At 34.3% G+C, this 14,782-nt stretch overlaps 1 protein-coding gene across 1 annotated transcript in view; it reads left to right on the forward strand.

The window, feature by feature from the left end:
• The first annotated feature begins 855 nt into the window (after positions 1-855).
• The window catches only part of LOC149791229 (uncharacterized), a 36,099-nt gene continuing 22,172 nt past the window's right edge, over positions 856-14,782 (forward strand). The window contains exons 1-3 of the mRNA XM_089969715.1: positions 856-1,058; positions 5,414-5,623; positions 7,384-7,505. Coding sequence (XP_089825841.1) covers positions 971-1,058; positions 5,414-5,623; positions 7,384-7,505 — 420 coding nt within the window. The 5' untranslated portion in view covers positions 856-970. The remainder of the gene's footprint in view (positions 1,059-5,413; positions 5,624-7,383; positions 7,506-14,782) is intronic.

A 14,782-nucleotide genomic window follows, 5' to 3' on the forward strand; every position in this document is an offset into this window, starting at 1 on the left:
ACAATGGGTACTAAATGTTAGCCTGGAAAGTCCATTATTTCCCTTCGTAGTCAATGAACAGATTGCTCTTTTCTAAATGACTATACAATTTAAATTACTTTTTTTCCAAACTGGAAAACGTCATACACTGTTAAAGTTTAATTAGTAACTTCTGTTGGATATTGCACTATTTCTTGAAATCATTCGTTTTTAGTCTCAAAGTATAGTTGCGTATGTTTTATTATGAATCTGCTGGTTCATTGTTATAAAATGTGTTTTTTTAATCAACTCATGAGAAAAAAAATTGTTTAACAAATAGTGTGCGTTTCAGTCCATGACAAATTCACATTAACCTTTCTTATACATGAGCAGCTCAGAATATTACTGTCTTAACGACTCACCGGAATCTAGTTTCCGTAACTGGAACTTGTCGATCATGACCGTCCTCTGGTGATACCCTACCCGCGACATACAAATAGAAACATATATACACACACAAACACACTTACATGCATGTTAGGTATTTACGCATTATTAACAGTTTTATAAAGGGAAGGAGAAAGGTCGTTTAATATAATTCGCGTCATTCTCCGGTATATAATTAAATTTTTCATAATCGTCGTTGTTATCTTCGTCTTCATAATCATCGTCAACAACAACAATATAATTGTTATTTTCATCATCATCATCATGAGCAAATCTAAGCATGAAAACACCAGACAAATATATGCATACATTTTGTTACCACGATACTCATCAGAAAGTGACTGCTGATCGTCACATCTATAAAGACACCGCCACGTCGGAATGATATATATTTAAATTTACAACACGGAAGAAAGCACTAGAACGTTGTAAGTTTTTCTCCTTGTTTAGATCTGAATAATAACACAGCCGGAGATGGTGCATGCAAGTACTGCTGGTAACTGTTCAGAAAAAGACGTCTTTTACATGCACTGTTGTTGAGTAGAGCGACCTAACATGAATTAACATGACATGGCAGTCGTTTGGGACACAAAATAGGGGAACAAAAATGACCATGGGATTACTGTACATCATAATTAGTCTTCTTTTAAATGGTACGTATTGACATATAGAAGTTCATCTTCTACAGTCACAGAGTGTAATTTGTAAACATGGATCAAAGCACGATATGTATGTAGACTACCTCAGTGCGTCAATACTGACAGATCCATTAGATAACTATCAACATTTCCCTCTCTTGTATGCTAGCAGTCTCTGTCAGAATTTAAGTTCTTTGTGCATATATATATATATATATACATACATACATACATACATACATGCATTTCTGCATACATACAAACATACCTACCTACATACATACATACATACATGCATGCATGCATACATACATACATACATACCATTGCCTTTAAATTTTTGGTATAAAATGCTTTGATATACCAATATACTAATACTGTTTTGGTGTCAAGTTGGGATCCACAAACGGAACATTAACATACATAGATAAATACTGTGCCAACATTATGTTGCATTTTCACATTAGGCAGTCAGTTATATTTTCCCTAAATTAGTGATGAGTTCTTGCTTATTAGTAATTTGCATTGTAATAAAATAACGATAAAAATATCAATAATCCGCGCCTTCCAAACGAATTATCATGGTGAAGAATTTCACCGAATCCTCTATGCTTCCTCCCTCTCTACACGCCTTCTATCTCTCATTGTCTATGTATGTATGCATATATGTATGTATATATGTATGTATGTATGTATGTATGTCGGTCTGTCTGTCTGTCATGTGCAGTGGAGAAAACACGTGGAAGTATGTGGTGTAAGAGAAAAGTAAAAAAAACTGAACTTACACCAAGTAACGTACAAGAAACATGGGACTTAGTAACGTTTAGATGTAAACGTTCATTGGGATTCTAACACATTGTTCACAATACTCGTGTTACAAAATTGCAATAATATGTCAAGATTTGTATGGTGCATTTAATTGTCAGGACGAATACACAAATAATCTATTTAATAATTTGTTTTTATTTTTTGCTTCATGTTTTATAAAATGTTAATATGGGTCTAAGTCTACATTGTTTCATATTAAACTTTCCGCTCTACCATCCCTCAATCTCTATCACAGTGGTATGACTGATCTACTGAGAGACCAACAGAGAGTGAGATAGAGAGAGAGATGTGGTGGTAGTGGGGTGGGGAGACTTATCATAAAGGTATGTATTTATTGCTCATCCCATCCTTACGTTTCTTTGTTGGTCGATTATTATGCTGCCTTACCTAATAATGGGAGGGAAATGCTGATGGAGTGATAGGACATTGTATATTTAAATATTAAATCATGTTTTTAGAACAGTAATAATGTGTTTAATAAGATAGGAAGAAAACATATAAAGCATTACATAGTATAGTATATTTGTTCCTTCTAAACAAGAAATGTCTGGCCGCTGAAATTTTGTATCAATGATATCATGTGTCTGTGTTTGTGTGTGTGTGTGTGTGTATGTGTGTGTGTGTGTGTGATTTGGATTTTTAACGTAGCTTTAACCATTTTTAAGTCATATCGCTAAGGTTTCTGCAATGTGACAGTTTATAATAATGTCTAGCACTGGGGCATCATGCCGCAGACATGTAGCATAATGTCTCACCCAGTCACATTATCCTGACACAAGGCCGACCAGTCCTAATACTAAGCTATTAATGCTGAGCGCCAAGCGAGGCAGCTGCTAGTACTATTTTCGTAAGTCTCAATGGTACCATGAACATTCTAATGTCTACACCTAACCGTTACGAAGACCCATATTCTTGTATGTTACTTTGTTTTCTTTTTCCTTCTCTTTCCGCATATTTTCCCATATTTTATCCGTTGTGCATTATGGAGAGATCTCAAAAGGAATGTAGAGAGGATTACGATGAATTTTTGTGGGTTTTTTTTTTTGTTTTTTCTTTCATTTACAAAAGTGGTATTACTAATATTTTTCCCTTAGTTTTGTAAGTCTCTAATGATTATTCAGTATAAATTCGAAACTCATTTAGTGAGTATAGAAACAATAGTCGATAATAACCTACAGTTAAAACAATATTTATAGATGTGTATCAAAGCCCTAATGCCGCCAATTATCATACATTTCACAATTCTTACGTCTACCTAACGTAAAAACATAAACCGTTCTTTAAAATAATTAAGATCTTAGGTTTAAACAACACATTCATTCCCTTTAGATTTCAGCAGTGCCATCCCTTAATTCAATCAACGAAGTTAATTCTTACCTTTTTTCTGTAGTGTTCCAAATGTGTTGATGTGGTACATTCCACAAATTCCTTTAGTTACTAACAACATTTGCACAGCTTGATTCGAGATTAAGAGAGGCAGACCATTTTTTCCTAAGCAGATCTGAGACGAAATAGCATGCATTTTATAAAATTAAGACTCAGGTTAAAATTGGCGATCAGTTGGTACTCTGGAATATACATCGAAGGGCGAACATGGACTGAAGAAAATCCAACACATCGGTTTAATTCGTGAACATGTGGAAAATGGCAAAGAATCTTTGTTTGATGAGACCTTTCCTGGCCCATAATGTGATGAAACATTCATAATATCTAGTTTTAAATGAATACAACTATGTTTGGGACTAATATATTTCAAACTTAAGTACTATTCAGGTGATTTGTAATATAACACATTTTGTACGTAAGTCGGCTTCGGGTCTTTCACGATATATGGGCGGATCATATTTTAATGCACCAACAGGATTGGTACATCAAATTGCTTTATACCAACACTTTGGTTTAGTAGATAAGTGGATTGGAGAGTGCAAGCATGGCGATGGGAGCCGAAACACGAGAACCCAAATCTTAACAGAGTTACAATATAACTTGTTGAACCCCGAGTAACATAATTTTTCTCCATACAATTTCATTTTACGTTATCACGCATTTTTCTGTTGGATCCAGGAATGCTATTATGTTGTAGATTAGTAAGTATCTAAAACAAATCAAATAATAAGAGAGAGAGAGAGAGAGAGAGAGAGAGAGAGAGAGAGAGAGAGAGAGAGAGAGATCGGGGGTAAGGCTTGGTTGAAAGAAAAAGATAGATAACAGCATAATAATAGTTGAAGTGAACGTTGATTATTAAGTAAAAGGATTTTAAAGCAAATTAAACAAATACATTTAACTGGCACGTAACGTATATATTTACTTAAACGAAAATTATCACAGACCGGTCGAGAGACTGCTTTTCCTCTTCATTTGAGATTGAATGTGGCTGTTGCTATATTAGCATATAATTCCTAGGGAGAAGACCACCCGCCACCACCAACACAAATATCGCTTAATAGCCATTATAGCTAGGTAGAAGACTATCCACCCACCCCACGACAACAAATATCACTTACAATGTTTCCTTTTAAAAGTAACTTCCACAATATTTATCGGTGGTCGGTAATCGTGGATTACACCACGATTACTGACCTAGTGATATTTCAAATAAAAAAACCGAATTAGAAGAATGATTTAATTCAACACTCTTTCAAGTCTCAGAGAATATATAAATGGAGTGAGTATGATGATTTGCAGAGCAAAGATGTTTCATCAATTTTGGGTCATACCAACTACATCATTATCAATACGATCATTTCTAGACAATACCATTTTAGCCTGTAGAGGATGTCTATCGAAACTATTGAATTAATGTCTCATGTAACGTGCATAGTGAACCGTGCAATTACACAACGAATCACTCACTACAAGTTTTCTGGACTAGCAAAGATCGCCCGTCTAAACTCCCACTGTAACCTTTATTTAGCTATACCACAATGTACAATTTTACATAAAACACGGGTTGTTCACTCTTAGTATTGTTGTAAATTATGGGAAAGATACTGGAATCTCAATACGCAACTGTGCAATTACAACTTTGCCCATATAACGTCATATGAACTTGTTCTACCTGGCAAATATATATTGAAACAGGATTTTACAACATAAGTAAACACACTTTCCCAGATATTTTATCAACTTTCTCCGATAAAAAGGTGGAAAGCAAACTTGTGTTTTTCATTCAAGATATTTTTTTATTTTTTTTCAAGTAATCTCCCTTTTTTAGCCTATGCTTCTGTATATCAATGATCCTGTAAAACGAAGTATTTCCCTTTATGTTCGTATTCTTGAATATGCTATTGTTGTGGGCTTAATGCCATTTTTCAGCATGTGACTAACTTTACATGGCAGCCAATATAAGCGGTGGAGGAGGAACCATGGGAAAATTACGGGAAGAACCATCGACTCCACCTCAAGCTACTGGCAATTTTCCTCACACTCTCTTTTGGACCCAGGCTGAAACTCGATCCCACGCAGACAGAGCTGATAGGAGAAACGATACAAAATAGTCGGATATTAGTGCATCTATCTAACTATCGGTCTATCCATTACAGATGAAGTTCACTCAGTATTTGAAGTCATCGAGTCTCCAAACCAATTATCCTGGGAGACAGCCTTACACCATTGTAAGAACAGCAGAATCAATTTGACTGTTGCCATCCCTGCTGTAAATATAACAAGAATGAGAGTTATTGACAACATCGCTTTGAAAGGAGAAGCTTGGGTTGGCTACTTCCAGTCATATGAACATTTTCGTTTCATAGGTAAGATGCTATCAAACTGGACAGAAAGATATAATAAAAACTAAACATCATGCCAAGTCCCATTGGTATTTTTCATCATATTCTTCATTGTAATCGAGAACAAACCTTTGTCACTAGCAAGCAAAAGAGTTTTATTTTTTGGTTTAATGTAATTGTTTAGTATATGCAATAACATCAACTCTTAAAATCCAAATCAACCATACGATCTTGCATCGGAGGATAGACAATGTATGTTTTTGTTATTTTTAGCTCAGGTAGACAAATTTACTACGTTTGGGACCCGCTGGCGAGAATCAAGTTAGAACTTATAAATCAATGCATGAAATTACTAAGTTATATGCATGTCTGTTTTACAAATTGGCATGGCGGTAAAACAAATGGGATGGAATGAGATTCGAGGTGTCTTACGTCCGCATGGAGTCGTCTACACTGGTCATCAGCACGAAACAAAATTCGCGACTATGTAATCTATGAATAAACCAGCTATTGACTATAATGCTTAATTAGTTTATAACAGCATTCATATTGATTACCCTATGACTGGTATGTCGTATGCAATACTGATTTCAATATCCCTATCTCATAAAACGCGTAAAGACAAGGTATTTACCCTTTTTACAAAATTGTCAGTACGAAGTTAAGTCAATGAAGTTAACATTTATAAATATGCTCTGTGTTTGATAATGCTTTTGTGTTATCTAGTGGTGGTGGCACCTAATGTTGTACACGAACCAAAACGTCAAAAAATAGTCTTGCATTAAGTTTTTTGAATAGTTCGTCAATTTATTTTTAAGACTTTTTCGATAGTTTATAATATTTTTTGTCAATTTGTAGGCATTATAAATAGATGGAACAGTTTAGTTGCCTGTATTAGCTAAGTCTAATCTATCATAAAACGAATTAAGCATTCTAAGGGTTACAAAATGCACAGCAACAAACGAGACTCATCGCGTCGTTGAATAGTTCTGATCCCTATATAGTTTTAAAAGCCGTCCATTTAAATTATATTCACGTTCTGACAGTGACAATCCATGCATTTCGCACGGTGTGGAAGGCTAGTGGATCGTATGAGCGACCATCAGTTTAAAGTGATGCTTCCAAAGCATATCACCAAGTTTCGTTTTCAGCGATATGCGTAACTTCCTAAATAATAAGGTGTGCAACCGCATATAATTTCTTCTTCCCTGAGGTACTGGAAACCGCCTCCATTAAACATTGAAATTTTGATACATACTTAATCCTATAGTTTGCTCCTTTATAAAATTAATGTAATAATAATAATTTCAGTGTTAATTCATACAATAACAAGCGTGTTTAAACATGAATGCGTTATTAATACAAGCTGGATATTGCCGATTTAGATTGTTTTTAGATTATAATATATATATATATATATATATATATATATATATATATATATATATATATATATATAACCTGAAAAAAATTAAAGTCACACACACACACACACACACACACACACACATATATATATATATATATATATATATATATATATATATATATATATATAACCTGAAAAAAATAAAAGTCACACACACAAACACACACACACACACACACACACACACACACACATATATATATATATATATATATATATATATATATATATATATATATATATATATATATATATGTATATATATATATATATATATATATATATATATATATATATATATATATATATATATATGTGTGTGTGTGTGTGTGTGTGTGTAACTTTTTTTTTTCAGGTTGTGTTCCTCTAAGTGAAATAGACTCCTACGTATTTGCTAAGTTTAGCATTGGAAGAACCCAAAACGGACCAGGGATATGCTATTCCCTTTGTGGATTACAGGGATATATCGGCTTACAGGTATTGTATGAACTATTCATTTCATGTAATGTTTTGCAATATGTACATCAAGATTCAGATGACCCCAAAAATATATGACAAATATAGGGTACAAATGCTTAAACAGTAGTAATCTTTAACTATGAAATCATTTTAGAAAGGTGACGCTTTGGTAAGATAATCCAACAGTTGTGACTCCTGAAAAAAATTTGTGGCCCCTTCAAAAATATGAAACTCCTTGCTTTTATTTCCTCGATGTATACCTAATATTGGTGACATTGCTATTAAAATTCTTTAGTAATGCATCTGTATGTGAAGTTCTATGTGACCCACTGTTATGCGTTGGGGTGGGATGCTCTCAATCTGGCTCGTTTTTGTAGGAATTGAAATTAATGATAGAGAGAGGTAAAGCTCCGATTCCCCAGTCAGCAGTACCGACAATTAAATTATTAAGAACACAAAGGTGAAATTCAAAAGAATAACAATTTAATACAGATTAAACGATATTAATTTCTCAACCAATCTTCTTCCTCTCGACCATGTAACAACCTATTTCATCACGTGATTATAGTGTGAGATGGCTTTCCCCCTGTACTTGGTTTCTACTCATCTGTGTTTACTCCGCCAGTTCCTTTCCTCCTTCCGGCGTTCTCCGTACTACGTTCTTCATGTACGCTTCCCCTTCTTGTTCCTTTTTCTCCTCCTCCTTCTCTCTCTCTCTCTCTCTCTCTCTCTCTCTCTCTCTCTCTAGCAACTAGGCTTGTTCTCTGCCTAATGCCTTGCTCTATCCTGTCTCCCTCTCTGAGTCTCGGGGACTTAGTTCTGTCCCCAAAAGCTTCCTGTGAAAAACACAAGGACGTTATCATTTGTGTTAGCCATCTCGCCTCACACTACATCAACAATCAATCATCAGATAAAGGCTATCTACATCTTCGGTCACGCATTCGTGCACATCGAAAACCACACACGTTCTTATAGAAAACAACGTTGCAATAAAGTGCGGTATACTACTTATCATACAGACATCACTAAATTGCGTCACATCAATATATTCTTAATCTCATTATTCTCAACAATATCACAATAATCCGACGCATTTCTGTACATTACACTCCCACAAGTGTACACAAATATTCAAATATCCATATTATTTAATTTTACACACTGCAACCATTTCTAAAGTTACAATTCAATTCAACAGTTGCAGAATCTGGAATATCACATGAATAAATACACTAGTTTACCACGAAGTAACTAAATAGCGAATTACAATATTAATTCTGACTACGAGCTAGCAATCTACATAATCATAGCTCATTTCTCAAGTACGCATGTAAATTAAATAATACAAAGGTAATTCTACGTACTAACGATTCTAGTAAGTAAATATTCATACTGCACGTAATTACAATTACAATGCCGTAACATTCTGCAACAAATGAGCAAATAACTTACTGACCTTTACGAAGCTTTCGATCCTTAAGAATGTACTAAGTGTTTTCTTTCTTTTTTTTTTTAAATAAGATAACTGTGCTCGAGGTGGGGTACATACTTATTTTATTTTGATGTATTTCTCCCAGCTCGGACAGGTTATCATTTTAAATTATTTATTTCCAAAGAGTCTAATTTTTTTTTTAAAAAAAAAAAAGGAAAAAAGGAAAGAAGGAAAAGAAAGCAGTTTAGTATATTTGTCTAGTGATCCTGTGTATTCCTCTATGGATTATTTCCTATCTCTTCCCCACGCCTACCCACTTTGCGTGGCGCCTTGTAGTATAGCCCTGTGGTTCATTGATAGTACTTCCTCCATAGAGGAACTGTCCCTTCCCCCCATATAGAGCTAAGGAGAGTACTTTGTGGGATAAACGTTCCGTCTAGTCTTTTCCAATTTTTATAACTTGTCCACAAGCCATCATAGTGTCTACTATGTAATTCGTTACTGTGTATAGAGTCTTTTTATCAAAGTTTCCGTCCAAGTAGAATAAGTTCTGTATTTTGTATATATTTTTCTCCCTAATTTTTTCAATTACTTTTTGTCTTATTATCTGTCTTTTGTCACATTGTAATATTGTATGGATTTTACTAAAATTATGTATTTTACACAGTGGGCATTTTGGCGATACTCTGATCATGTGCCGCCGCATTGCAGCCTCTCCTGTCAACCATGCGTTATGAATGTATTTGAAGCAGAGGCACTGTATTTTTAGAGATTTTAGCTTCATCCAATTTCCTCATGCTTGTTTCCAATTCACATGTATGTTCTCTATTTCTACTTGATTCTTAATTTTCCCAGTTACATTTTCCCTGATCCAAACGTATGTCTTGTTTTTCCCTATATCCCATAGTTCGTTTTTATCCCTATTTTTAATTAAAATTTCCCTAATTTCCCTAAATTTCCTTGGCGTTTCAAGTAATCTGCTTAATTTGTTATTTGTATATATATCTTTTCTCTGCCTTAACAGTAGGCCAAACCAATATATATAAAGGCCTTCCCATGCCATATCTGGGACAGATTTTAGAACCTTAAACCTGTTTATAATATTTGTGTATTTAAGTATCATGGGATTTGCAATGGCTAACCCCCCACACTTTCCCTTGCTTTATAGATTGTTTCTTTTCGTATATAGTGGGTTTTAAAGTCCCAGATATAATCATTAATAAAGTTATCCATAATTTTTAAAATATCATTTTTAAAATCCAAGGATTTCATTAAATAATTTATATTTGCATACATATATGTTTTGGCTACCTGTGCCCGCTCCATAAGACATAGAGGCGTAAGTGCCCAGATTTTCACATTTTCTGCTATTTTATTCTTTAGATGATTATAGCTTTCTTTTTCTTCATTTAAGCCAAAATATACCCCTAGGGCTTTGACTCTTCCCTTAATGTGTTCTGGGGGTAATCCAGAGTAGTTTCCCCTCCAGTTTCCTATTTTTAGAATTTCAGTCTTATCATGATTTATTCGGCATCCCGATGCTTTACAAAAATTGTCAAATTCATTCATTAAGTGTTTGAATGAATAATCGTCCCTTATAAAGTTGGTACAATCGTCTGCGTGCTGTATCATTTTGATTTTTTCTATTAGGTTCGGGATTTTGATTCCTTTTATTTCCGAGTTTTGCCTCATCAGTAAATTTAGCATTTCTATGGCTATCACGTATAATAGCATGGACAGGGGGCATCCTTGCCTCACCGATCTTTTTATTTCAAATTTTTCCGTGTTAGTTCCATTTACATGTACTGTTGAAGTTATTCCATTATACAGGATTTTGGTCCAGTTTCGGAATTTTTTTCCAAAACCAAATTTCTCTAGAACCTTTTGTAAATAGTTTTGTTCTAATTTGTCAAATGCTTTTTCCTGGTCGAGAAGTACCATGGCACCTCTCTGACCAGAGATATTTATATAATCAATAATAGTTCTTATGTTTAGGATATTATTTTGAATATCCCGCCCTTTAGATTCACATGTCTGCTTTTGATTTATTATTTTCCCCATATCTTTTTTCACTCTCTCAGCTAGAATTTTACTTAGAATTTTATAATCGGTATTAAGGAGGGAGATGGGCCTCCAATTTTTTATGTCTTCCCTGTCTCCCTTTCCCTTATAAATAAGTGTAATCATTCCCTCCCTCATACTTTCAGTCATTTTGTCATTTTTTAAAAGTATATTATTGTACAACCATTCAAGTATGGGCGACAACTCACCACAGAATTTACGATAGAATTCTGCAGTGAGTCCATCTCTCCCTGGTGCTTTCCTTAAAGATAAGTTTTGTATCGCTGTCGTTACGTCATCTTGCGAAACGAAATCATCACATAAGTCCTTATGTTCTGATGATATCGTTTCGCATTTAATCCCTGCTATATACTCATCAATAATCTCTCCTTCTATTTCTTGTGATTTATATAGTTCACTATAACATTTATGTATATGATTTAAAATTTCATGTTTATCATCAGTTATTTTGTTTCCTATCCTAACTGTATTTAAAATTCTCTCTCCCCCCCCCCCTTACTTCCTCCCTCTTATACAAGCCCTCTGCCTTTCTGTAAACTTGTGTATATTTTCTGGCCCTTATTTCTTTCCCTCTAATTTCTTCTTCTTTTATTTTTTCGAGTTTTTTTGTTAGAGCTTCTTCTCTTTCTTTTGTGACTTCTTTCTTAAGTATATATAAAATCGCTTCCTTTTCTTTTCTATTCCTGTATGATCGTATTTGTGAGTGTCTTAACGCAATGTTTTTAAAATTTTCTTTCAGACCCTCCCATTCCTGAATTATATCCTTGTTTCCTTTAGCTTTAAAATTTATTATTTCTTGTTTAATTTCATCAACTAAGTCTTTTGATTCCAAGATTTTACAATTTAATTTCCAATTCCCTTTACCCCATCTAGATGTATTGTTAATTTTAATTTCTAAATAAATTAGTTTATGATCCGAAATTTTAAAATTTTCAATTGCTGCTTCTTTATACATGTTTGTATTATAACAAGTTCCATAAAATTTATCCAACCTACTGGCATCATTTATTTTATAGTCATATGTGTATTCAGTTTTTATGATATTTAAACGTATATATATATATATATATATATATATATATATATATATATATATATATATATATATATATATCTACAAGGTTATGGTTATTTAAAAAAATTTCTATCTCTGTTTTAAATCTTATATCACTAGTTGCTAATTTACCATTCTTCCTGTCTATCTCATCCCCCACCCAATTAAAGTCTCCTCCCACTATAAGTTTTTCCATATTATATTTCTCGATGGATTTATTTAATTTTTCTAAAAACTCCTGTTTCTTATATTTATTAGCTGGGACATAGATATTAACTAATTGTATTTCCCCAATTGTTATGTGTAGTAATCTTCCTTTAAAAAATTCCCCTTCATTTTTCCTCTCCCATTGTATTCCCCTTTTATTTTTTATTATAGTTGCCACCACTCCCCTGATGTCACTCCCTACATAATTATTTAATATTATTACTCCATCCATAAGTTCTTCACGTAATTTAATCAACTCTCCTGTATGCACATAACATCATAATTTTTAATTTCACTCAGTTTAATAATTTTTTCCTTATTAATTCCATTTGTGTTTATAGACAGAATCCGGAAGTTGTTTCCTTCCATTTTTCTCTACCCAGGTTGTCGCTGGTTGTAAAAACTAAAATTTTCAATTGTATAAGAGATATAAGAGTATATAATAACTATTTAATTTAACATATAATTTAATAGAAGGAATTGTATTCTGTGGGGAGAACTATGTCCCCCCTCCCTCAAATCTATTTCCAATCATTGTCTGTGACTTTCCTGTGGGGTCGGTCTCATCTATATCCATTGTCATATTTCCAGTGTCCATGTCTTTTGTCGTATTTTGGTCCGTTTGTGTTTCCTCTGTCTCGTCTTCATATGTTTGATTTTCACTCTCTGTCTCTGTCTCTGTTTCTATATCGTCTTCAGTGTCTCCTCCATCCGTACTCTCTTTAGTTATTTCTCGTTTCTTTTTCCTTGTTTTTCCCCTTCAATATTTGTCCCACTGATCGGTGATGTTGGCGTCCTCTCTTTTCTTTTCCTTATCATTTTATGTGCTAGTGGTGTAGAGCAATCAAGGGGAGCCATTCCTGATACATTTTGTTCTTCCTCTCTCGCACTCGTTATCTCCTCTTCCTCCTCCTCCTCTTCTTGTGGTGCACCGTATTTATTGGTAAGTAATATCCCTTTTTTGATTGGTGTCTTTAATGGTGTAGTTTTATAGGGACTCATAAATTGAACCCATTGGGCATTTGTCTCCGATGGCAATCCTGCTATTTCAGGAGTCTGGGTTCCCGCCCTTTCTTTATTCACTTCTCTAGTTGTTTCCCTTTCTTCTTCTCTTGTTCTATTTTTATCTCCTGTTGGTTTTATTGCAACCTTGCTTGCATAAGTTTCTTTTTCTGGTGGTTTATTTTTTCCTTTTTGCAGTCTCTGGGCTCATGTCCCACTTGGCTGCATATGGGACATATTCGATTGTTCTCGCACCCTCTGTACCATGTCTTTATTCTAAATCCCATGACATAGAAGCATGGTGGCAGTTTTTTTGCTTCTTCTTTATCCATTATCATGGTCCTGGTCCCCGACTTTATAGGACCGAATCCCCACACAGTTGCCATCTTGTGAGCTTTCACTTGCACTTTAAACTTGTTGGCAACCTTTTTCACTATTTCCTCCGTGTCTATTTCCATTGGTAAGCCCATGGCGTGTACTTCTATGGTCCTCTGCTCTAAATGTTTTGTGAATGGGGCGGAGGGGGGCGTCTTCGATAGTAGCCACTGTCCCCCTTACTTCTAGAGTTGCCTTTTCCAGCAACTTTTTCATTTCTGTAGGATATATGCAGAATTTGTTGTAGCCTGCATTCTGATGGGTATCAATTTTTCCTGTTTCTATTATGTTGTTAAGTACTGCTAGAATTTCGCCCTGCCTAGGGATCGCCGCTGCCGTTCCAAAGTTGATAATATGACATCCTTCTGCATGTAGGGAATGCAGATGTCCATCTTGTATATATGTATTAAAATATACATTAAGTTTTGTCCCTTTCTGTCCCGGTACTAATCTTTCCCCGATCGGATCCATTGTTATCCTTGGTTTGAATATCACTCACTTTCCAGGTCGCACACCACTGTATTCTCGTGTATATGTGCTAAAGCACTTTATAGTCCAAATGAGGCGTCCAAGGTGAAAATTTCACAGTCACAAACAATTAAGTCTTAATTAGTTCTCACACATAAATGTACCAAAGAAAGCTATTTGAATTGCGTATTATAAAACAAACACATGAAGACTTTTCCCGTATGACTAAGGATAGGCAATGTTCAATCTAGTAATTTTCACACATATGAGAAAATATAAGGCATTACATTTCCCCGTAAGAAACGAGAAATGAAGTGCAAATGCAACAGAGAAAAATAAGAGAATAGGAAAAAAGAAAATGAAGAAACTGACCAAAAACAACCCCAAAAAAATAATAAAAAGTAGAGAAAGGATATAAAACAAAAATATATAAAAGCTACTAAACTACCGCTCATGTCTTAATGAGTTGTTTTCAGTTGTCTTTGCTTTGTCCTTGCCATTTTCAGACGATAAAACAACGGACTGTACTTCTTTGGTTTCAACTAGCTTACTAAGTGTTTTCCCGCCAAATCACGAGTAGCTCCCGCAGTGAATATATTTCTGCTTGATCAGTACGATGGCTTACAATCACTAACATGTTCCCAGCCAAAATGACTGTTAAATTCTGGTTCGAAT

Source organism: Sinohyriopsis cumingii, chromosome 9 (assembly GCF_028554795.1).
Source record: "Sinohyriopsis cumingii isolate HCF-2022 chromosome 9, ASM2855479v2, whole genome shotgun sequence".
Lineage (NCBI taxonomy): Eukaryota > Metazoa > Mollusca > Bivalvia > Unionida > Unionidae > Sinohyriopsis > Sinohyriopsis cumingii.